This window comes from Etheostoma cragini, chromosome 23 (genome assembly GCF_013103735.1).
Source record: "Etheostoma cragini isolate CJK2018 chromosome 23, CSU_Ecrag_1.0, whole genome shotgun sequence".
Lineage (NCBI taxonomy): Eukaryota > Metazoa > Chordata > Actinopteri > Perciformes > Percidae > Etheostoma > Etheostoma cragini.
The window spans coordinates 7,898,579-7,922,968 of NC_048429.1; the positions used below are offsets into that span (position 1 = coordinate 7,898,579).

General features: G+C 39.8%; 1 protein-coding gene across 5 annotated transcripts in view; it reads left to right on the forward strand.

Moving 5' to 3' along the window:
• Positions 1-24,390, forward strand: part of chchd3a (coiled-coil-helix-coiled-coil-helix domain containing 3a) — a 65,735-nt gene that overhangs the window by 13,798 nt on the left and 27,547 nt on the right. For all 5 annotated transcript variants that reach the window (XM_034863452.1, XM_034863454.1, XM_034863453.1 and 2 more), the window contains one exon: positions 8,301-8,481. In XM_034863452.1, the coding sequence (XP_034719343.1) occupies positions 8,301-8,481 (181 nt within the window). The remainder of the gene's footprint in view (positions 1-8,300; positions 8,482-24,390) is intronic.

The following is a 24,390-nucleotide window of genomic DNA, read 5'->3' on the forward strand; positions in this document are numbered from 1 at the left end:
GGAGGTTGTTAAAAAAAAAAAAGTTCCTGAATCCATCTTGCCAGGGTCCAGATGTTTGAATCTGCCCACCTAATCGAGTCAACTCAAGTTGACAATTCTGTCTGATACCAAGCAGGAATACAACCTGATTAAGCCAGGATTGTGTCTGAGGAGTGGAGATTCTTCCATTGAAAATGTGTCTGAATCAGCAACATTGCTACCATTCTCTGACTGCACTTTCAGATTTACTATTTGTTTGCATGGTATGCTTACTGTAACTCCCGCAAAAGCATAACTTGAGCAACTTCACACACTCAAAGTATTATGTATACTCATATCAATCATCATACTAATATTCTCTATTTACAAAGCACTTTTCAAAAAGAAGTTTACAGGCATAAAACCAGAAAACACACTGTACAATTAAAAAGGAATCCCCATAGCAACTACCTCATGCACCCAAACGATCGACCAGCTAACTAGTAGCTATTGTGAATCCAACCATCTAGGGCTGCAAGATTATGGCCAAAATGATAATCACGATTATTTTGATCAATTTTGAAAAAACCCAATAATTTTATTATTCTATTACTAGAAGTTAAATTCTCATTTGCAATTTATATTATAAAACACTGATACTTTGCGTCTGAGTATCAGTGAGTATAGCCACGTAAAATATTGTGATACTATGCAGTATTGATTTTTCCCGTGTAAAACATGCATGCACCTATCAATACCATAGTAAAAAAGTATACTAAACATATCTATATATAAAAGATTTTTTATATATATATATACTGTGTGTATGTATATATAACAGAATTTTTTATATATATACTGTGTGTTTTTGTGTATGTGTGTGTGCATATATATATATTTCTTTTTGAAATTACAGCCGTACCTGCACACACATGCAACACTCGAGACTCCAGGCTTCATTTCACACCTCATACTTTTTTGTGTACTGCTTTATCTGGATGTGCGTGATGTGACCATATTAGAGTTTCACTACCTGCGTGAATAGTTTTAATTCCCAACGAAGCAATTCCTTCCAATAGATAGTTCTTGCCTTTTGTAAGCATAGTCATATTGTTATAAGAGTGCTCCCATCCCTAGTGGAAACACTGGCCATCTTAAGCGTAAGAATAACTGTATTGAACTGTAAATACACTCTTTTGAAAAGAAAGTTATCAGCTTTTTTCCGTACTGTAGCCTGCTGCAGACATCTTCAGCAGAACAGTAATAGTTATTGACTCTGTCCAATTTCCTGGCCAATCTATTGGCTGTGGTTTGTCTATTATTTGAGCTGGTCTTATACAGAACAGATGGAATCACTCGAAGGGAGTTCAATACAAACATAAAGTTATTTCTATTATTATGCCAGTGCGTTCTTGTTTTTGGCACTAAAAACCCTGCTCTAGTTATCTCTTCATAGTTCTGGGCAAAGCAGAGGGGCAGCACAAATGACAAGCATTTTTGTACTTTTTCGGAGTGAGGGCTCTTTGAAATTAATTGTCTCACTACACTCTCCTTTTTTCCCCATTCACTTATCTAGAGTTGTGTACCAAACTCTGTACTTTTAAGAGTACCGACCGGATTACCTCAGTACTACCGAGGACCAATTCATGTTAAATCAATTGGTGGCAAATTTTGGTACCTGAGAGCGTGTAAGCGCAGTGCTTTGGTGCAGATGGAGCAAGACTTTGGGGTAGGAAAAAAAAAATATCTAGAGATTTCCTCTAGAACGATTCAATAACCGATTATGATAAGTTAATAATCAATTATAAAAAAAAAGAAAGTAGTAAAAGTTACTGTCTCCAGACATGTACAAATCAGAAAACAGAGTGACTCTGTTAATTTATTTGGGGAGGGAAACAGCCATGTGGGAAGTTAACAACACTTCAGTGACATAAAACAGATGGTGTTTCTATGCTTAACTTTAAATAATATTGTTTGTCATTTGTATTGAGACCACTCACAGATTGACTTGACCCCACTTCTGATCCCTTTTGAAAATCTAAGGCATAGAACCTAGCATCCCAACACAGACTGGAGGATCTGATTTACTCCGCTGTCCCTTTGAAACTAGCTAAGCTGCTGCTTGGTCCCATAATGAGTTTCTTCTTATCAACATGGCTTATTGCTGAGAAGGAATCTAAGAGTACATGTAAATGGAACCTGAATAGTCCACTCTTCAACAACTATTTCTTACTCACTGGGGGGGGGGTCTCATTCTCATCCCCGTAATGGAGCTCTAGGGGTAAACTGTATATGTTTTAGCAAATATATATAACGAGAACGGGCTTTGTGACTTTAATAATCTGACACTGTCTTACCAATTCCCTGGAACATCTTTATTTCTGTACTTTCAACTACGATCATCTTTAAAAGCTTACGAGTACCATGGAGTTCTTATCTTACTACCCACCCTTTGCACTCCATTCTGTGCAAAAGAGGCCAGAAATAGGTTTTGTCTCCCAAATATATTCACTTATCCAGGATGCCTCTTAAAACCCTATAAAACCCTCCCTATTGTACATGTTTGGTCCAGCGATCTGGAACGCTACAGCGGAGGTGATTCACTGGACTGGGATAAGATTTCGTCCTCGATTGTCTTTGCTTCTAAAAACCCAGACCATCAACAGATCCATTTCAATTATATCCACAGGTCTTACCTCACTCCTTCTTTTACTTCTTCTTCTTCTTCTCTTTTTGATTGCATTATGCCTGTATTGTTGTCTGAATGCAGTACCAAATAAAAAAAAAAAAAGAGAAAACAAACCCAAGAGGATGGGATAATGGATAACTTAGTTTTGGCAAGAATGCAGAAAACAAAAATGGCTAAAAAGGGAGAAAAAAAACGTTTTGTATATACACATGATTTAATAAGACATACATAACATAAAGAGGTAAAAAACATAAAGGCTTTTCATCTACTTTATCACATTACATCTGAACACCTCATGTTTCATGTTTTAAGAAGCCAATTCTCCACCTTTAAACATAAGTGAGCCCGTGAAATGACAGATTAATGGGAGAGGTGACATTAACAAGCATGTTAAGGCTTAATCATGGAATGACTACAAAATAAAAACTTTCGTAGACAAAACATTTCATAAAACTTGCGTGTGGTAAATACTGTATATGGCCAAATCTAACAATCTCAGATTTATGTATATTTTTTTAGTTCAAAGAATTAAAATATTTAATCGTGATTAATCACGTTATTTTCATAGTTACCTTGCAATTAATCACACATTTTTATCTATTCTGAATGTCCCTTGATTTCTTTTCATCCCATAATTATTTTTCATTTTAATGCTCTTATCAACACGGAAAAGTGGATCTGCTTGCTCTGTGCAAATGTTTTTTTAAATTGAAAACAACATTGGCATATAGCCTACTGTAGTGTTCAAATTCCCATGTAACATTCTCACTCGGAGCAAATCTCTCACACAATTACACTGTCCTTTAATAAAAGAGTGAAACAAATACTTTGACAAAGGGGGGCGGAGAATTCACATCAGCTGTGTGCTTGGCCATCAGGTGGTACTTCAGACTGGACATGCTGCAATGATAGCTCAGTTCAAAACAACAAAACATGCAGATCACAGATCTTGTCAGTGGAACCATTTGGCAACTTTTAAAAAACTTTTTAAACTTTTCATTCAGAATCTTATTGGCATCCATTTCAGCCAACGTAACGTTACGCATCTCAAAGCGTAATGTTACTGTTCTGTGCCCGGCTCGCAAACCCAAACAAGTGTGTGCGGCGTGCCTGTTGTTTTGTTGCCGGTCGAGCTAGATCTGGTGTGTTGTAGTCTTTTTTTTTTTTTTTTTTTTTTTAAATCACACATGGAAATGTTAATAAAAAGTTATTGCATTGAGATGATAATCAGTTTAGAATCGAATTGTTGGCCTCGGAATTGAATCGTAGGGTGCCTAGAGAGTCCCACCCCTTGCGAGACAACATTGCCTCTGCAGCTTGTTAAAGTCACATTGAGAAACGCCAATGCCGATAAAGCGGTTGCAATTGCGGTTACACTTTTCAAAACTCCACTAGGACAGCGTTCGCTGCAAGACCATAAAATGTCAACCTGAAAGTGGTCACGTATACACTGCTTCTGAGACAGGCAGAACAGCATTTTCTATGCCGTGGTGACAAACTGACAGGCGGAGGTTGTAAGGCAAGGCAGCTGTATTCCTATAGCACATTTTAGGAACAAGGCAATTTAAAGTACTTTACATAAAACGTTAACTAGCAATTGAAAACAGTCATAAACAAGATAAATAAATAAAAACAGGCTAAAATAGAATAAGACACAAATCCCAGAATCAAAGTGCATTGTAAAAAATTTAATATTATTTGATCTCATAGGTTGTAGGGATATGTTTGGGAGGAGAGTGGGAGGTAGGGAGGGGATTTATTTTGTCTAGTGTGTAACATTTCTAAATAAATAAAAGGTTGAAACCGAGATGATTGGACTTATTACACAGCGAGTAAATTACAGAAAAGGTACTGTTGGGTACAGGCACCGAATTTTAGGTACCGGTTAAAATGTGAACGCAGTTGTAATTATAACTCTGTCCAAGCATTTCATAGCGCCCACAGTCATTTGTTTGTGTGTGAGCGCAGCACATGTGTGTCAGGGAGAGTGCTAAGCTCCATGAAATATTCATAAGCAGCATTCAGAGACATTATTCCTAACATCAATATTGCATTGGGCCTTTAAATGCCTTTGTTTCAAGGCACTTGGGTTACATTGTTCTGCGGGTCTGTCAGAATCCATCCTGCCAGGCAGACTGCTATTAAGACACATCTTGTGTTAATGACAGGTAGACAACAGGACATATTAACGGGTGAAGTGCTGAGGGGAGAGAGCAAAGGTAAAGAGGGGAAATGTAGAGAAAACATGAATTTGTTATTTATTTTGTTGTGAGATTTATTCAAGAGTAATGATATTTAAAAGTATTTTTTGTGGAGTGGTAGGTGATGACAGCTTTATGTCTTTGAAGCGGCTGATGCAGTTTTCACTGGCCATCATTTTGACCATGTTTGCATTTCCCTTTGTTATTGGACAGTGTATATATCCACACACATATACACCCTCGTAAAGCTTGCCCCGACTGTATTCACTTCACTTTAAGTTGCAGCATCTCAGCTACTCAACCCATGAATTTTTCATATAAACTGCTACAGATCTAATCTCTGTCAGTTTTAAAAATAGTGTCCTAAAATAACTGAAAGATTCCCAAGTACTTCTGTTCAGGGTCATCTCCTGAAAATAGTCAGTTACTTTACTGCAAAGACCCAAACAGCCTGAACCCACTTGCACTCCTTTTTAAATTAATGACACCTCACTGGTTTAGTCTTTCCATCTTTCTGTTTTCAAGGCTTGATCCACTGTGCCATCAAAACACAGGTTATTGGGCCAAGATTATCCTCGTTCTCTATCCAGTACCGGATCAAACATTATCCACTTATCCTCCAAAAACATTCTCTTTTTTATTTTTCATTCCTCTTCATAGATGCTGTCTTTTTCCTCCTCAGTCTGACTCCATTTCCATCGAAGCCACCCGTTCCTACCCAGTGCCAATCTTCTACAGTTGAATGAAAAATGCGTCCAATATAGCAGGGACAGGGCAATGACTGGAAAGCAATAGAGGTGAAGTAGACAGATAGCATCCAGCTAGTGATAGCAGTCTTTGCTTGGGTTAGCACTTGCGAGGAAGTCCGTCAAGAGACTTTTTTTGCAAGGCTGTCTATTTTCTTGGCCCCCTTTCTTTCACTTGTCCAGGTTGTAGCTTTTGGTCACCGTAGCACTTGATGCGTTTCGGTTGACTTTTATTTAATGTAGTAAAGCTAATCATTTTCATTTTTTTAACCATTTATTTGAATCCTTGAATTCGTGATGTTTTGATATTTTTCTTTTTCTTTATTTGGCAAAAATACCTTCCTCGGTGAGTTGGCCTATACCTTTTTATTAGTATATTTCGACTTTGCCTGGTTCATTCCTACTTTACTTTCTGTCATGTGTTTTTTTTGTTAAAAAAAGAAACCAAAAAAACTTAAAAAATGAGGTTTTGTGCTGCTGAGTTTAAGCGTTGCTTACTGTTGACAAAGAGCATGCTGGTAGTCCTTAAACATCTGCACAGTTGTCAGTTGACAAAAAATCAAATGACTGCTAATGCTGGCCCACATGTTTACCCCCAAAACCAAAACCCTGAAAAAAAAACTTTTATTGCTTTTCTGGATAGTAGTAGCAAATGGCAACAGCTAAAGCTTCTTGAGTAAAGGTAGCTTAGGTGCATTAGCAGTGCAGGCAGGCGTTGATTGTGGGGAAATGGTGAATGTAAAAGGCTATTAGGAGGCTCCCTGTGTGTGTCTGTGTGTGCGTGAGTTGGAGCCTGATGATGGATGGAGTGTGCTGACGTGTGCAGCCCAGTGGACTGTGAGACTGGACATGGCTGGTCTCTCTCCGTCTCCCTCCATCTCCTTCACCCACTCTCTGCCTCATTCCCTCTTTGCTTCACTTCCTCAGGGCCAAACATGTCATGTCGCCACCACTCACTCTCGCTCCATCCTCTCTCTCTTTTTTTCTGTCTCCCGCATCTCATCTTACTCACCCCTGCTCTCTGACATGAAGTGGTGTCGCAGGGCAAATGGCAGCTTTAAGACATAGTTGAGTTAAGTTGACCATATTTTGTTAGACCTACCCATCATCTGCTCAAAGCCATAGGCATGGAATGGTGATCAGTCAGACTTGTCCGTCCCTCACGATTCCGCACAGTCTAGATTTTGGGTCTATTCACAGGTGAGTAAAGAGATCGATGAGATTTTTGAAATTCAGTAAAAGATAAAACCCCCTCTACACTGACGTATCGTTGGATGCTTGTAAAAGCAAGAAAAACAGACCCGAGAGGAGAAGAAACCAAATTACCACACACACACTTGACAACCAGGAATGTGCACTTGCCATCATAATGAGCAATGCACAAACCCTGCTGAGGCTGTACATTAGTCATGCATTTATCTTAATTTATGAATACAATAAAAAAGATTACCACCTTTTAAAGCACAATTTTGAAAATAAATGTAATTTCACTATTTAAAAACAACTATTGTGGTTTAACTGTTTGTGCACTATAGGCATCAATACAGAACTTGATCAGTTAGATCTCTAACAACTGATAGATCATAGATGGTTCATTTGACCGTGAAAAATGTTTCCCTATCTGTGAATTGCATCACAACACGAGTCACTATCACTCTCAGGCAGCCTCCTTCTCACCAAGGCCGTCTTTCAGGGCTCTCTTAGGATTTTTCTTTGTTAGAAGTTCATTAAGAACCTTGCCGTCTTCATTCAGTCTGTCATAATTCACCCAGGCACTCGCTCCGTCTCTTCTGTGTTTATTCTACCTTGCCTCGTTTGATTCCTAGCAGAGGAAGACTTTCAGGTTTTCAGGGACGTTCCTTCTCTTTTCCAATCAAGCACACTGTCGCTGAGTGTGTTGCTAGGCAACTATGAGAACCTAGTGACAGGGTTCAAATGGTGGTCCTGTGTCTGCAAAGAGCGCACTGCCTCTGTCTATATCATTCCTTTATTGGATTGATAATTCTTGTTTGGGGAAAACGGTAGCTTTCTCTGTCTTCTATTATTGATAGTCAAATCCCTCTTAAATGTAAATAATTTGGAAATTATATAACTTGATTTGTACTGCACGACAGGTGTCAACCGACTATTTTATTTTTTTTGCTTCTCAATGTTGCCCTCTTTTTGTAAACCGTGGAATAGCACAGACATGGCATGTCATGCACGGTAGGTGTATAGCATCAGGGTTGAAAATCTATGTACAAGTACTTTGGCCTATATCTGCGCTTCATTGGCACTGTAAATGCATTTGTGACCTTTTAATTCTTTTGGGAGACACTGCAACATTGCAACAAGAGGACATCTGAATGTGGGTGCTGCTATAAACACCAAAGATGAGAAAGGGGAGTTACAGGAGGAGGGGAGCAGGTAATTTGCTCTCTGGACAGTACACATTGCAACATACTGTACATACAGTTTTTTACATTCTATATTTTACAACATTTGAGAAGCAAGTCATGCATTATAGAGATGGCTGTAGGGGAAGGATAAGTGAGTAGGACAGTATATACTGTAGTCCTGTACAATCAGGCGCATTATTGTTATTCCCTGAGGACAGTGAAGTTACAATAGGTACAATAAGAACTTTGTTGCTGTACATAATGAATGTATAACATTTTGAAATGCATCAAAAAGCGTTTTAAATATGTAAAATGGTGATTCCTACAGGGTTGCGGCGGAGAAGGCCCGTGCAGAAGCCCAGGCTCAGGATGATGCCCAGTCCAAGGTACAGGATGAAGTGTCCAGGATCCTGTCTGTGGAGCGGGCTATGGCCCAGGAGAGCATCCAGCAGGCTGTAATAAGAGAGAGGATCACCACTGAGGATGAGAGACTCCGGGCTCAGCTCTATGTAAGTCTTTCCACAAACATACGCCTTGATGTATGGCAGCTGCTGTGAACTGTACCATCTTATTTTATCTTGTCAAACCGTTTCATACATTTTAACACTGAGTTGGATAAACGTGCACCACAGTATCAAAAAAACATTGAACATTTTAACTGTTTGACCTTGCAAGCACAGACTCGCTGATGAGAGCCATTTTTACATGAAGACAGGTCCCATTTTACGTTGACACGTTCCTGTTCTATCACACTGAAGACACTGAGGTGAACCTATTTGCTGTAATCGACAGGTCTTGCTTGGTTCTGTGACAAAATGTCAGGGCTGTGAGTGTGACTATTTCTGTGTGCAGTAATTCATATAACCACCTTGACTGTGTCAACACTGACACCCTCCACACACAGAACATTTAACAGTTTTTTCATAGTAATTTTAAAGGCGTCAAAGCTTTATCTTTTTTTTTACCTACATAAGGTAAGAAAACTCCTCTTTGCTGTCCACATCTTCAATATTGTTTTTCTTGGTCTCTGCTTGTTCATCCTGCTGTATTATAAAAGCTACCTTCATTTTGGGCAGCCGGTGTCTTTATTTACTGTAAATTGCCCTTATAAACGTTGTCAGATGAGCTTTCCGAAACGATACGCTGCCCGTGTGTGGTACCACAAGCAGCGTATCATTTTCTAAAAGAAAACACATTTTCCCTCGAGTGTGGCTGCTGTTTACAAACCTATGCTATTGATTATATAGCTCATTTCACACGCTCATCGCAGTAATAGAAAAATGAATCATTTTGTTGAGAGAGAGAGAGAGGGAGAGGGAGAGAAGCAACGTGATTTTGCGCCGCAAGCCAAGTGTATGAGGGATCCCTCATTTGGAACAGCAATCAAAACAAAAAGAACAACAAAAAAAACGCATGGCAGACGCATGATGTTTTTTCCTTCAGCTTCGGTAAAGAAAGCCGTTTCAGTTGTCGGTTTTCTGTAATTTAATTTCTGTTTTTCATTGGGGGGAGACAGGACAAATCTGGGGAGGACAAGTAAGAGGAGGGGAGAGAGGGCAAGAACGTAACACCTGCTTTCTATCTGTAATATATGGGCAGCAACGTGAGCGGTGGGTCTTACTGAACTGTCACAGTGGAGAGTCCTTGTCCTTGTCATTACACACACACACACACACACACACACACACAAAGGAATAGTTGTTAAAGGGTTCTTGAGAGAGTGAGAGAGAGAGAGAGAGAGAGAGAGAAAGAGAGCTTCTGCATGCCTGTGTGATAATTTCCTCAGTTTGAGCATTCTTTTGGAGTGCTGGAGTTTTAATAGAATGCGACGGGTTATCAGTGGAGGCACAGTGCCGTTCGCACCACTCATGTAATTGTCAAGTCAGACGCTTCCACACAGCCCCTGCTCTTTTCAACTGAAGTTGGACTTTTCCATTTTAAAAGGCAGTCTGTTGCCCAAGACGTCTCCCACCCATTGTCTTTTCGCTCGGTTTCTCCGCTACCCACAGTGAACTCATCTTTGATGAAACATAAAACATGTTCTTAAGGTCTTTTGTGCCTGTCTGTCTTCCTGTCTCTCAGTGTCTTAGTGGAAAAAATACCAGAAATACAGTATGTGTTGCGAAGATTAACTTGAAATATTCGCATATGTGCATATATAGTATTTTTATTTCACAAGGTGCTTTTAAGTAAAATACCTCGTTAAGTAAAAGACCTCCTTAGCATAGGTGTCCCAACCCATTTCCATTTCCAAGCACTAAAGCATCAGGGATTGGAAGATTCTTGCTGGGCAAACACAACAAGTTGATGGAGAAAGCGCTCCAGTGAGCAATTGTAGTTTACTGTAAGCACATAATCTGGTGGCTGACACCCTCCAGAATTTAGATGTTTTCATTGCATCTGTGATTTTATTGCACTTCAAATTGTTTAAATTGAACTTGAATTGACCTGAGCCCTGCTCTCATGTCCATTGCAGCTGAAAAAAACACTCGCTATGGCAGCTGTAGTTGTTGTGTTCTTTGTCCAGCCTAGTATTGATTTGCCCTCCTCATTAAGCACAGGTCACGGTGATCAGCAGGACCCCATACAGTCCCCCTTCTGCTTCACACACAATGAGAGTGCTGCTGTGAGCAGTTATGCTTCTATATGCTCCATGCTCACCTATAATGACCATAACCATAGCTGCTCCAATTACAGTGACAGCCATTCTGGACAGTTGCCCCGAGACATGGGGTTAGAGTCTGGTTGGGTAGTGGTTAGATTTTATTGATTTAAATTCTACTTATAGATTCTGATTGTTATTGTGTAACACTTTGGATTTTTACCATATTAAGTCCTGGAAGAAAACAAAATGCTTTTAATTGCAGCATATTTTAGGGAGGTATTGGCAGTAGTTTGCCATAAATTATATAAATTTTTTTGATTATTTTTGGTAAAAATATCTAAATTAAGAAGAATGCAGCTATTCTTTTCCTTGTCATTCACAAGTTGAGGGTCCACTGTTCTATACATGTTTTTTACTTGAGTTGAATGACCCTTGTACTCTCTGTCTTTTCATATACTAGGGTGACTATTATAGCTGTGTTGACCATACTGTCAACTTGCTAACCTCAAAATCAAGCCAGGATAATAGCTAGTATAGTAGAAGTATGTCGAAGCAAACCCCTTTTCATATCTATTCATGTAGCGAACATTTTTGTCATGTAATGCAATGTAGTTTTCTTCTAAGTATAAATCACAGTTGTGCAAAGTGTATCCAGGGTCTTAGATGGTTTCTACCACCCTAGTGGGAGTTCTTGTCCTTCAGGTTTTTCCACCAGTAGTCACTCGCCTCCCTGTCAGGCTGACTTTCAGTAGCCAGCCGCCAAGTCTATCAGTAATTGAAACTTCACAGCAGTGTAGGCAGGGGTGTGTGTTGTCATGTACATTGTTGTCGGGTTCCTGGGGTTCTGTTGTCAGAGGGGAACGTGTTCAGTGTCAGCGCTCACACATGTTCTGCCACTCAGGGGGACCCGCAGTAGAAGAAATGGGGAACACTGGCATCCACGAGGGGTTTATGGTAGTTAGAAGCACAGCAGTATATTTGAGTTTTCCGCATACTCATGTTGCATGGTGTTTTCATCGTACATTCTTTGACCAGCTATTTGGAGCATAGCAAACAAGCAAATACAATTACTGTTTGAATGATTGACTTTTAAATCAGCCTTTCATTAGCTATAGTTGTTGGGAAGTTGCATTTGTCTTTCTTTATTTCACTCTTTGTGTGGATTATGCCAGCTTGTCTAGAGCAGAAGAAGACGCTTTAATTCGCAGTGGCCTCATATATAACAAAGGTCTATCTGGTTAAATTCACACTGAAAAGAAAATATTTGTAACACTCAATACTGCATTGTTTTTTCTCCAAGATAATTGGCAAGCTAATAAAGACAGACTTCATCTTCTCATCATGTGGTCATTCAGAATCATTTCTGGATGAGTGTGATTTAATGAGCAGCCAGCCCTGTGTGGAAAAACTCAGATTGTTGGCTTAATGCGGTCAAGATGGCCTCATCAAGGAGTTACTTAGTAGACTCATTACCCACAAATACACCCTTAATTAGAGAACAGGTCAATTAGTGATTAATTTCCCGGCAACATCAATTAGGAATGTTTGATTCTTTGCAGATACCTGGTGAAGTCGGAAGCAGAAAAGACCAGTGAGTGAATGAGCTATAAATGTAATCTTGTCTTCATACACTGTCAAATGAGTTTTGACAGAGAGATATACTAGTACACAAGTCATGCACTTATTTACAGTCTTCAGCCGTCTGTCAGTCTACTCATCTGTGTTTTAATGAAATCACAGACTTCCGCCATCCCCTCTTTTGATTTCAACAACTCTGCTGCCTGCGGAGCCAAACTGGCCCAGTGGCCAATCAATCACTGGCCACAGCGTTTCACCGAAAACACAGGCTCTAACCCCCAGGCAGACTTTTCAATCAAACCTAGAGTCATCAATCTTTCCAGGTTCCAAACTGTTGCCTAGGTGGGGTCTACCTGGCGGCAATAGTTTTGTCTACTGTTGGCATCTGGTCTAAAACACTTAGATCTTACAATTACTTTTTTTCCTTTTTTTCCAATTTAAGACCTTAAGCTAACACTCACATTGAAAGACACTAGGCAACAGTATACAGTATATAAATATGCAACACAAGGCTATCTTTAGATTTATGTAAGTCACTTCAAAACCTATAAATGAAACACAACAGTTGAATTGTTTTTATTTACGTTCCATATATTATGTTTGGGTTATATCAAAGCGACACACGCAAAACAAAAAAAGGTAATCATAACAAATATCTAAAAATATAAGTTATGATAGAAACAGATGGGAGATGTTTACCTTTCCATCAGGAAATGTAAAGGCCATAATAAATAAATAATTCACAGAGTAGTTTCCAAGAGTAGCCACACAGTGTTTGAGTATAAACAGAAACTTCAATGGTTTCATGTCATGATTGAGCTTGGTTATACACCACCTTATTTATTGTAGTAGCTCCACTCTAGATTATAAAAGTAAAAATGTAGCTGCACTGGCCTCTATGAGCCAAAAGTGTCTGGAATCTCTGACCACACCCAGCTGTGATGCTTTGGAGTAATGCTGCAGCGCTATGTTACATCACAGCAGTACAGGGTTGGGGAAAAAGCCTGTTGTCATCAGTAGTTGGTGGTGCAAGCAGGATTATTAGCCTGCTTTTCAACATGTGGTTCTTGGATCAATCAATAAAATGATGGCTTTGCTCTTTTATGGTCCACTGACTTGAAGTCAAAGGTGGGCCGAGAATATATGTTTGAAGAGTATAAATCAATAAAAACCAAGAACTTTCTGTGTTGCCCGGCCGATCACAATTGAAGACACAGGCCTCTTACAGACTGTTGTACAAAAGCTATCAATGGAAAGAACCATTAAACTGCATTTCTAAATATTAATACGGAAGTAAGTTCAATGTGAAAGTAAAATAAAGGTTAGCTAATATTTAAATTGCGGTTAGGGCCGGGCAATATGGAGAAAATCAAATATCACGATATTTCTGACCAAAAACCTCAATATCGATACCACAACGATATTATAGTTTTGACTATTGGTGCTTTCCAAAACATTCACAATGAGATTTTTGATAACTACTCATCAGTAATGTGTATATAATGACTAAATGGGTAAAGGCAAATAATAGAACAATTACAATAGTATGGTAAGTCCAGAAAATGATTTAATTTTACTGTATGGAAGCCTTTAAATCCAGGAAAAGACAACACTTTAATATCACAATATCGATTACAATATTGATATATTGCCCAGCTCTAGATGAGGCCCAATAATATAATGTATTTCTTTTATTTGCCAAGTAAATTTACACATATGTGAAATGAAGACTCTGCATTTAACCCATCTAATAACGCTAATTAATTACACAAGAAAAAACAATAAAAAACAGCACGCTGATCTCCAGAGCCGTGTTCTACCTGTCAGCCTTGTTGTTAATCGTGCTGTTTTTGCTGCCTCTATTTTCATCTTCATCCCCCTCTTTCTCGTGCACACACACACACACACTAACACACACACACTGTAGTGTATATCCCGAAAGCTAATGTGATGTTCCATGATTTTTCCACCACCTCGGCTTTCACAGCAAGGGATAATGCAGCATAACAAGAATGTTTGTTAGCTCCACACACACACACACACACACACACACACACACACACACACAAACACACACACACACACACACACACACACACACACACACACCATGTCCATCCTGTCAAAGCTCCTGGAGAAAATCAGTGCCTGCTCTTTCCTTAAACTGTGTTCCATTTGATGCTTGGCTGGCTTGAAAATGTCTTTGGGTTTTAAATGCAGAAAGTCCCCCTCTGCTCACCCAGGCACTCCGCTCCCCTCCACCCCTCTACAAAACTGCAGTCTCAGGCAAATGTCCTGCTCATTTTTTGGGGGTGTGAAATCTTGTGTGCTTCTTTGCTGTTGCAGTTTAGATACAGCCGACTGGACCCTGCTGATAATGGGCTGACAATTTAATTTCCCAGGTATTAAAGGAGACTTGCTGGGTTTTGAATTGGTGTCCATTGGTGGAATTGAGAGAGAAATAAAAACACTTTTTCTCTAAACTTATTATTTTTTCCCCACATCACAGACTTTAAAACGGTTTGGGGATAGAAAAGGTCCTCATATTTTTTTTTACTTTGAATGAGATAAAGAGGTAGTGGCACACTGTGATTTACATATATTGTGGATATGCTCAGCTCCCCAAGAACAAATTGCATCCTATCTTTGACTCCAGTTCTCTGAGCCGTTGTAAGCATAACCCCTGCCAGACTTGATGTAACTGGATTTAAGAGATTTGTCAGTCTGTTTGATTAATATGACGGTCAAAGTTTTTTTTCTTTCAGGTGTTTTTGCTCTGTAGATGTGTTACAAAAGATGAATGTGTGATGTGGCATAAATCACAGATCAATCCAAAAGTAAGGAGTACCTTTAACAAATAGGACCACCAGCTTGTTCCTCCTCAGATTTTGTCTGCAGTTTGTGTAGAATAATTAGGTTTATGATGTATTTGTGAGTATTCACTACAAAGTGTTAAGAGCAATAATGCAACCTCTTATAGGTTAGAATTTGGGGGTGATTTGGGGATCTTGGCAGTGCTTTGAATTGTTGTGCAATCCTGTTCACCATCCCATCAGACCAGTTTTACCACATAAACTGTAAGTCTTTTGGATCAACTTTTGTATCACTATGGATATATGAATTGTACATGGGACCTTACAAACTATATTCCCACCACAATTAGTTAATTATTTAGGTCACTGAAAAAGTACAAACAACATGACAATTAGCTATTTTTTTTTTCTTTATTTCTAGTTGCCTTTGAAAAGACCCTTCAGTTTTTTTTTTTTTTAGAGACATGTTTTTTCTTTGTCTGAAATTAAGTCAGCAGATATTCGGTCTGCACCACTGCCCCTTTGATTGACTATACATACATGTGTCCGTTTGTTCTTTTTCTCCTTCCTGTCTTTGGAATGCTCCCTCATTCACGTCTTGAAGGGTGTCCACTCAACCGTTCTTTACATATTGGCAGCCCTACCTTACCTCTGCCCAGGGTGTGGTGCCCACACAACATGCCAGTACTAGGGTTAGACAGGAGGTCAGGCTCTAATTGGCATGGCCCATGGCTGGCACTCTGTGCCAGGCCCTTACCCTGTCAGCTAATTGGCACTGCAAGTGGCCAGCGGCGAGGCTGGGATACGGAAGCGCTTCGATTGATGGGAGGATACTCGTGTCAGGAACACTTCTTTCTGACAAGAGAGCCTTTACAGTCAATTTACTGCCTCAGCCTTAGTGGGCGGTGTATGTATTTATGTATTTATCCTCATTTGTTCACAGAAATATCTTATTGGGCTGTGTGCTCTCTTTCACCTTGTCTAAGCAGTGAATGCAATTGACTTATGTAAACAGAAACTAATTACCTAATAGCACTTTCAGCTCAACGCATAACAGATAACAGAAAGGGGAGAGAGAGGGGGGAAGACATGCAGGAAACCATCACTGGTTGGACTTGAGTCCCGGACCTTCTGCTTTGGGCCAAAAACCTCTACATATGTGCACCCGCTCTACCAGCTAACTCGGCCACCATTTTTAAGTTTTAAAGTTTTTTAGGTTTGACTTTTCTTTTTCCTCTATATATTTCACGTTGCTATTAGTGAGTGTAGCAAGATATTTCTTCTTGTGAATTATAATTTCAGCCATTCATTACAGCTAAAGACAGTTAGTAAAAAGTTGTTTTTTTTCAATACCACTTTATAATAACCATCAGTAATAGATGGTAAATTGATAGTTAATTCATCTTTAGTTAATTGTCATTTAACTGTAAGTAAACTGTCATTTTACTGTTAACAAGCAATTCAATTAAAAAATCCCAAAAAAAGGTCTAAGGAATGAGGAAACCAAAAAACAGGAACACTGACACTGATAAGACTCACGAGAGAAGGACAGATCACAAGAAAGGGAAACGTGGAAAACACCATCTGGAACACTCAAATTCACAAAAGGATCTGACGAGAGACAAAGGGAACACAGAGGTTAAATACAAGAGGTAACGAGCAAACAAGCAACAGGTGATACATCAGGTGAAAACATTAGGGCGGGGACGGCAATGACAGAGGCGGGAGAACAGAAGGCAGGTAGCATAACTAGACAGGAGACAGAGATCCAGACTATCAAAATAAAACAGGAAACAGAACATACAGAGACTCAAAGGAAAACAACAGACAGGAACCACAACACAAGACGAGGGAGGACACACGGAAAAAAAACAGAAAACAAAACAAAGAAGCAGAATAAAAACCAAAACCATAACTTTTTTTATACTTTATTATTTATTGGTTAGTAAATGCTTGGTAAAGCAACGATACATTTTATGCCCTTCAGTAAATGATATAAAAAAATAAAAGTATATATAAATATATCATTTTTTATTTAACCTTTATTCATTCAGGGAAGAGGCAGCCTCTCTTTTGCAGGAATGCCCTGATACCATTCACACAGTTACACATTCATACCTGGAAGCTGTCCAGTACAACTACAATCTGATCTACTGGCCACTGAGCAGCTCCACTGGAGCGGTTGGAGGTTAAGGCCTTGCTCAAGGGCACCTCAGTGGTGGTAATGAGGGAGGGACATGCGCTGTTCTTTTCCCACCCAGATTCTATCCTGTCGGTCTAGGAGAAGGAGAGAGAGAGAGAGAGAGAGAGAGAGAGAGAGAGAGAGAGAGTTTTTTATATCTTGCAACTTTATAATGACTATCCAGACACTGTTTATAGAAGGCTTACAAACCAAGTAACCCTTAACAGCGTGTTAGGAATTCCTGGTCCATCTATCGATGTAATGTTTGCACATAGATGTTTTAAAAATGGTTTCTTAAAGGTTTACAAACATGTTTTAATCATTACCTGATGCCTAATATAACATATGAGAGATATAATGTGTGTAACAATAAACTGTTAAGTTTCAGCTCTATTTATAATTAGTAAACATTATTATATTTGAATTGTTTAACAGTCAAATGACTGTTTGCTAACGGTTAAATGACAATTAACTAAAGATTAATTAACTATCAATTTACCATCTATTAATGATGGTTGTTATAAAGTGTAACCCAGTCAATATTTTTTTCTGTTTCCTAACCTCTCCCTTTACTCATCCTAGCTGAGAAATGTCAGTAGGATGAGTGAAAGAAATTGGCAAGATATTTAAGTGCAAAGGTTAGAATAGCAAGCATCCTGAGTCAACTTGGACTCATTGTATGCGTGTGGCTCAGCAGTAGATGTGTTGGATGTGTAATATAACACACATTTTCTTTTGAGCTCTCCCCTTTCCCTTTTCTTGGTCTTTCTGTGTTTTCCCTCTTGGCTCTGACAGGAGAGGGGTATTAATGAGGTTCTATACAGTATTGAACAGTCAGCTCTGCTAATGGTGCTCGAGGTAGAGATTTTGATTGAACGATGGAATGAACTTCAACGTAAGGAAGGAACAGAGAGAGGGGAGTCAGGAAGCAGAAAATCTGGATGAGATAGAGAATCTGTGGGAGAATGGAAAGAGGATACAAGAAAGGGGGATAAATAGAAAGCAAACAAGAGAGAAACCCAAAATGATCCACAAAGCAGTTTTCACACCAATTCAAAACAGCACTTAAACATTACAATTTAAACTTTAAACACATTTCAAATAATCTGAGAGGAATAGCAACAATTTAGCACTGTATCTGTATCAGGAATCATTTTGGTGAAATAAGAATATTTACTCATTAATGATTTGACATGTAGGTGTAAAGACTCATACTTACAAATCAATAATAAATGAACAGGCTAACTTGCGATTTAAGAGAATAAACTAACATCAAAATGGCTCTTTTCTGTGCATCACTTTTTAAAGTCATTAAGGTAAGAGGAAAGGGCATATATTCAGATAAAAAATCTAGCGGATTAGAGGTGACCCTGAATCTGCTGACATGGGCTTAATGGACAGAAGCTGAAGTTGGACTGTGGCCACCTGCTGCTGCTGGGTGGAATGAATATGCATTGAAACACAGCATGTGCACTAAGATATGTACAGTATGCCCACAGCCATAATCTAACAAGGATTCAGTCACTTACATGTATACTAGGATGGATTTTAACATGCAGATGGATCCAGGTAAGGATTCACATGTTGCAGGTACGTGTACACTGACGGGTCAGGCACATGCAGCTTAAAGTTATCCACAAGGTCCAATGTCAGTAACATATCCTCGGGCTGTCTTTCTCCCACCTGGATGTCTTCCCCTAATGTCTTTCCTTCCACATTTCTCTCACCTTCTTTCTGCTCTAGGTTGTTCCATTTCTTTTCTCTCTTCCACCAACTCTCTCTCTCATTCACTTTGCTCCCTAGGGACATCTGTTGCCCAAAGACAATATGCCTCTTTCTACTCTCAGGTTTTTTACTGTGTCCTCTGCTGTCAAGTAAAGGAATTTTCTGCCATAGGTTTATGGGTCTGAATGAATGTGTACAAGCATTCTCACCACCTTCTACTCCCAGGATCCCATTACTCTATCTGCTCGGATGTTAAACAGAGTTGTGGTCAAGAATTATAAGTGAGTGGAAGTTATATGTCCAAACAAAACCTGGATCTTGAAAAAGAAGCGTCAAATAACCATAGTTAGTAGTACAAATACCTTCCTTTAACTAAATGAGACAATTAATCATGACAGTCTAGCTATTTTAATTGTTAGGTTTCCTTAAGCAAGTCATTGAACCCTCAACTCCTTGGCAACTCTCACAGAGTGTATAAGTGCTTCTCCTCATTTTTGGACAATATTGTCCCTCTGATGTTGGCTTGGCCACACTTGTTTTCTTTCTGTCTTTGTGTATGTCCTTATCTAGCTTCCTCTCTACAAGCACGAGAGTATCTACTCCCTTACATTCATGCTCAGGCCCTTTGTCCCCATATTCCCATTGTTCTCTCGGCATGCCCCCTGTTCCCATCTTGGCTGAGACTCCCTTCATACATGCCCCCCATGTCTTGGTAATAAACCCACTGCGCTTCATCTCTCCTCCGTCTTCTCCTGTGTGTTGGACATGACAGATGACTGGGGACCTCCAGAGTTTCGCTCCCCAGGGCTCTAGATAAAGGCAGCTCCAACCACAAGATGATCAATCAATCAGTTTACACCACGGGCGCCTGATCAGCCAATTAATCAATCTCTGAGCCAGCAGATGTTGTTGCCGTCCCTCAGCGAAGGAGCTGGCAATGGAGCGATGGAGGTGGTGTCTCCCTCAAAGGCCGTGGGGCTTGAAGTGTCTGGTAGTAGAAAGGAAAGTCATTTTTCATGTTTCTACCAGGATTTCAACCTTTTGTGGGCTCACTTGTCCAATTCGTTTTCACTGGATTTTTTTTTAAAGCTTTTCCTATGATATTCCCTGCTTTTTATTCTTGAGAACGAACATCTTAAAGGAAGCATGTTACTACTTATCTTTTATAAGCTTATAATTATCTTATGATCACTATGAACCTCACTGTTTATATTCTTCCTGAAACTAAATTTGTGTATTCTTTAAATATTTCCACATTTGAGAGAAGTGCAAACGAGACATAAATGTGTGAGTGGGTTGACACTCCTGTCTCAGCATCATTAAGGCCCGCTGGGTCACATCAAGCCTTCTGTTGACCCCCTGTTCACAGTCAATGAGCTACAGACTCCACAAGGACACTTCATTTGAATGTGCCCTTAAACAGCCAGTAGTTAAGATACATGCAAAAACATTGAGACACCCACACTCACCACCTACACCTCTTGGCCTTTGGTCCCCATCGTGGCCCCTCGGTCCCTGTCCTGGGTAAGTCAACCCTTTGACCCTGCAGGTCATTGCGTCATTACTCACTGTGCTAAGAGATCCCCCGTGAGAGTAATTCTGTCTGCAGCCTGTGGCTTCGATGTCTTTTTCTACCAGGCTGCGCCATGCGTCAGTCATTAATTTGTCAAAGATCAAAGCAAGTTACTAAGTTTGCAAACAAACAATATATAGGAGTAAAAACATATCATTATATGTTCTTGTACAGGGTTTGTGAAAACAGGACATAACATGTTTTTTTTTTAAACCATGCTATAATAAGTCCCAACATTTATACTCCAATCTACTTTAAGTAACCTGAACTGACGGTTAACTTATTTATTGCTTTGATGATCAGCCTTTTTGCTACATCTTGCATGCCAACAGACACCTGGTAAGCAGCATGTGGACACTGCTGCTGTGCTGGCATAAACACTGGTTCCACAGCAGAAGCACGTGTCAAAACAAAATGTGCATAAAAAATAGACTCATATTTACTGCATAGTGGTCAGATGGTAATTACTTCAGTCAGAGCTTCTTAGCACAGCCAGCTTGTTCCCAATGATTAATCACTGCTCTTTATTATTCTTTATTTTGACTATTCCCTGCTCCACTGACATAAATCCCTGTTAGCTGGGGTCCCAGGATGCTGCATTATTATGTTGTGACAGGGTGGCTATGCTGTCAAGTTTGTTTCGGGGTGTCCTTGTGGTCCAGCCGTCTTAGATCAATGTAACTGATTCAAAAACAGCCTTTGTCCCCACGTTTACTGTTTCTCTGTATAATGGACTGTTAAAACAATAGCCAACTCAACCTTATAGGGTTTAATTCTTTTCTTTGTTGGTTGTACCATCAGAGAGTAAACGTTTTTCACATATCAAGATAATTGTGAACTTGATTCAGCAGCCTGAGAACACTGAACCCTATAGCAGGATTGTTAGTAATAAAAAGTTACATGTTTCTCAGCCATCAGTATGCGTTAGAAGAAGTGTTTGACAGTGGATTTGTCCTTTAGTGTTATCAGTCAAGGTTAAGCCCATTAACTGACCACGCTTTATCTGAGATGATTATATCGCCCATAACCCTACCACCTCCCGCAGAGACTAATAGCTAGCCTTGAACCTAAGCTCAATAAAACCACATGCTAATTAACCAGCCAAAGTGAATGGTTTCCAATGAAGTTTTACAGCTACGGCTACCAGGACTTATGTTCTATTAGTGACTCTAAGGGTAATGTGTAAAACTGCCAGTAAAGTCTGTGTTAGGTGATATCATTTTACACTCCATCACTTAGATTTGATCTGCCAGTGATAGCATTTAAAGATAGAGTTGCAATGGTTTTAGAGGCAGTTAAAGGATGTGCCAAGATTTATTTGTGTGTGTGTGTGTGTGTGTGTGTGTGTGTGTGTGTGTGTGTGTGTGTGTGTGTGTGTGTGTGTGTGTGTGTGTGTGTGTGTGTGTGTGTGTGTGTGTGTGTGTGTGTGTGTGTGTGTGTGTGTGTGTGTGTGTGTGTGTGTGTGTGTGTGTGTGTGTGTGTGTGTGTGTGTGTGTGTGTGTGTGTGTGTGTGTGTGTGTGTGTGTGTGTGTGTGTGTGTGTGTGTGTGTGTGTGTGTGTGCGCGTGTGTGAGTGTGCGCGCGCATATTCATGTTTGGCTGACAAAAGTAAGAAACTGTTTTTTGTCAAACCCCTCTTTTAAAATATTCTCCTATCTCCTTGATATGACAGTTCTCGCAACAGCTGTCAAAAAAACAGTTCTCCTTCCAACTATCTTGTCATCCATATTCCAACCACTCTTTGACCCATCTCTCCCTCCCTTTCATCTCTGCTACATGAACCCCCCCCACCCCCTTTCCCTCTATCCATCTATAACCTCCTACATGCCACCTACACCTCCGCCGTGCCAATTAACACCAGAGCACGGTCACATTGTGCTGCCCTTTGACCCCCTCCCTGCTTGTCGAAGCACGCAGGACCCGAGGCCCACTGCTTCAGTATTAGTTTGTCACAGGGCCCTGTCGCGCAGCTCTGTGATAGATGAGCCCTGGTGAGCAGCTCTGACCCACCGTGCTGCAGCACTCACTGGGATGGTGTGAGGGAGCATTGATTATGATGCTAGTCGTGACAGGGGTGAATCGGGGCTCAGCTGATGGTGGCAGGGGGAAGACAAAAGAGACCAAGGTTATGGATGAGGTGCTGTTAGTTAATGTGAAGAGATGTGATTTGTGCTCTATCGATCATGACATCTTGCAAGATTATTTTCATCTAGCATTGATGATTAATGATCATGTAGCCAACATATAGTGTAACAGTGAATCACCTCATTGTTACAATGCAGAGGTCTCCATCATTGAAGTGTGAAATGAAAAATGTGATATGTACAGAATTGCTAATAGTGATTATTGGATTGTGGTTTTTTTTCTTGTAAGAAGAAATTGCCTTTTTTTATTAAACATTGTGATGTCAAACCTAAATGTATGCCGTTGGCAAATGGTTTGTAAACTTCGAACTAAATTGAATTTTACCATAAGATGTATCACTTGTTTAAGTTTATGGGTCTTCACCTGGGGGGCCAGAACTCCCAAAAGGTGTTGTAATGTATGTGATGTAAATGTTGTAACAGGATAATTATACATATACCTTTTCTTGTAAAATATTGGATAGTTTTATTCAAGATATTAGCTATTCATAATAGCTATTCAAAAGGAACAATTTAAGAGAAAATTACTTTCATTATACTGCTTACAACTAATAGACATGGTAAATGTATGACGAGTGGGTTAGGGTTAGCCCAAACAAATAAGATGAATATTTTAGCAGTCTAATGGGGTTTGCCATTCTGAGAACCGCTTGAGCACATGACTTAGATGACACCACCTACCGTTATGGCGGTGAAATGCACCGCAATGCAAAGCAACCTCGACATAGAACTCAGAAATGGTCACGACGGAGTAGGAGCAATGACGTAGCCACGGCACGGAGATGACGCACATGCGTGAAACAGCCTTAAGCCTGCTGATTGCTGCAAGCATGGAGTATTTTTATGTACTTTTATTTACTTGGAATGCTTTAAAAAAGACAATGAACGGAGAGAACACTTAAAACAAAAAAAGTATATGTGAAAGACAATGGTGTAGGTGAGCAAATCAGTGGGAAAACAGGAGGTGAGGGGGCATGACGCAGCAAAAATCCACCTGTTTTCATCTCTCTTCCATCCTCCTCTCCCTGTTCTCCTCCCCTCTTGTCCTCCTCCTCTACTCCTCCGCCCTCACTCCCGGCTCAAACTGCGGCAGTCGGCTAATTAAAAAACATGGCTGTCCTTAATTATTCTACGGCTGGCTAATTGATATTCACAGAGGCGTTCACCTCGCCTAAAGCAATCCGTTTAATCTGACCACCACAGTCTCACTCTAAACCGCCTGTCACCCGCAGCCATTGTGCTACTGTATTTGATAAGAGACTAGAGGGAGATGGATACAGGAGGGGCAATGTATAAGTTTGCTGTTGATGTTAGTGTGGTTTTCTAGGCTACACAAAGCAGTGTATGGAGTCTACTTGCTGTGCCAGAGTAATGAGTTGCTGCACAGGAAAATTAAACTTAGTCATTAGACTTAGTAAATAAGTGAATTATCATCCTCAGGACATGCAAAGTTTTGAAATTAGTCAGAAAACTCTATTTCATCATGAGAGTGATCATTGTCTTGGAAAAGTCTAGATTTTAAATCTGGAAAGTTGTAGGAGCTTCAGGTGACCCCTTTTTTTTCTTGTTTCTTCCACTTAACAGGCATCTTCCTTTCGGCACTGATCCTTTTCTTTCTTTAACTTTTCTCTAAAGTTAAGGAGATGCACTTGTGTCCCATCTAGATGCCCCATCTTACAGCTAGTTCTCCATTCTTGACACCTCAAATGATAAATCACCTTTTGTTGTCCTCTTCCTTTCTTTGTCTCTTATCTCTGCGTTCTTTCCACTCTCAAGTTAATTTCAATTTTCTTCCCCCC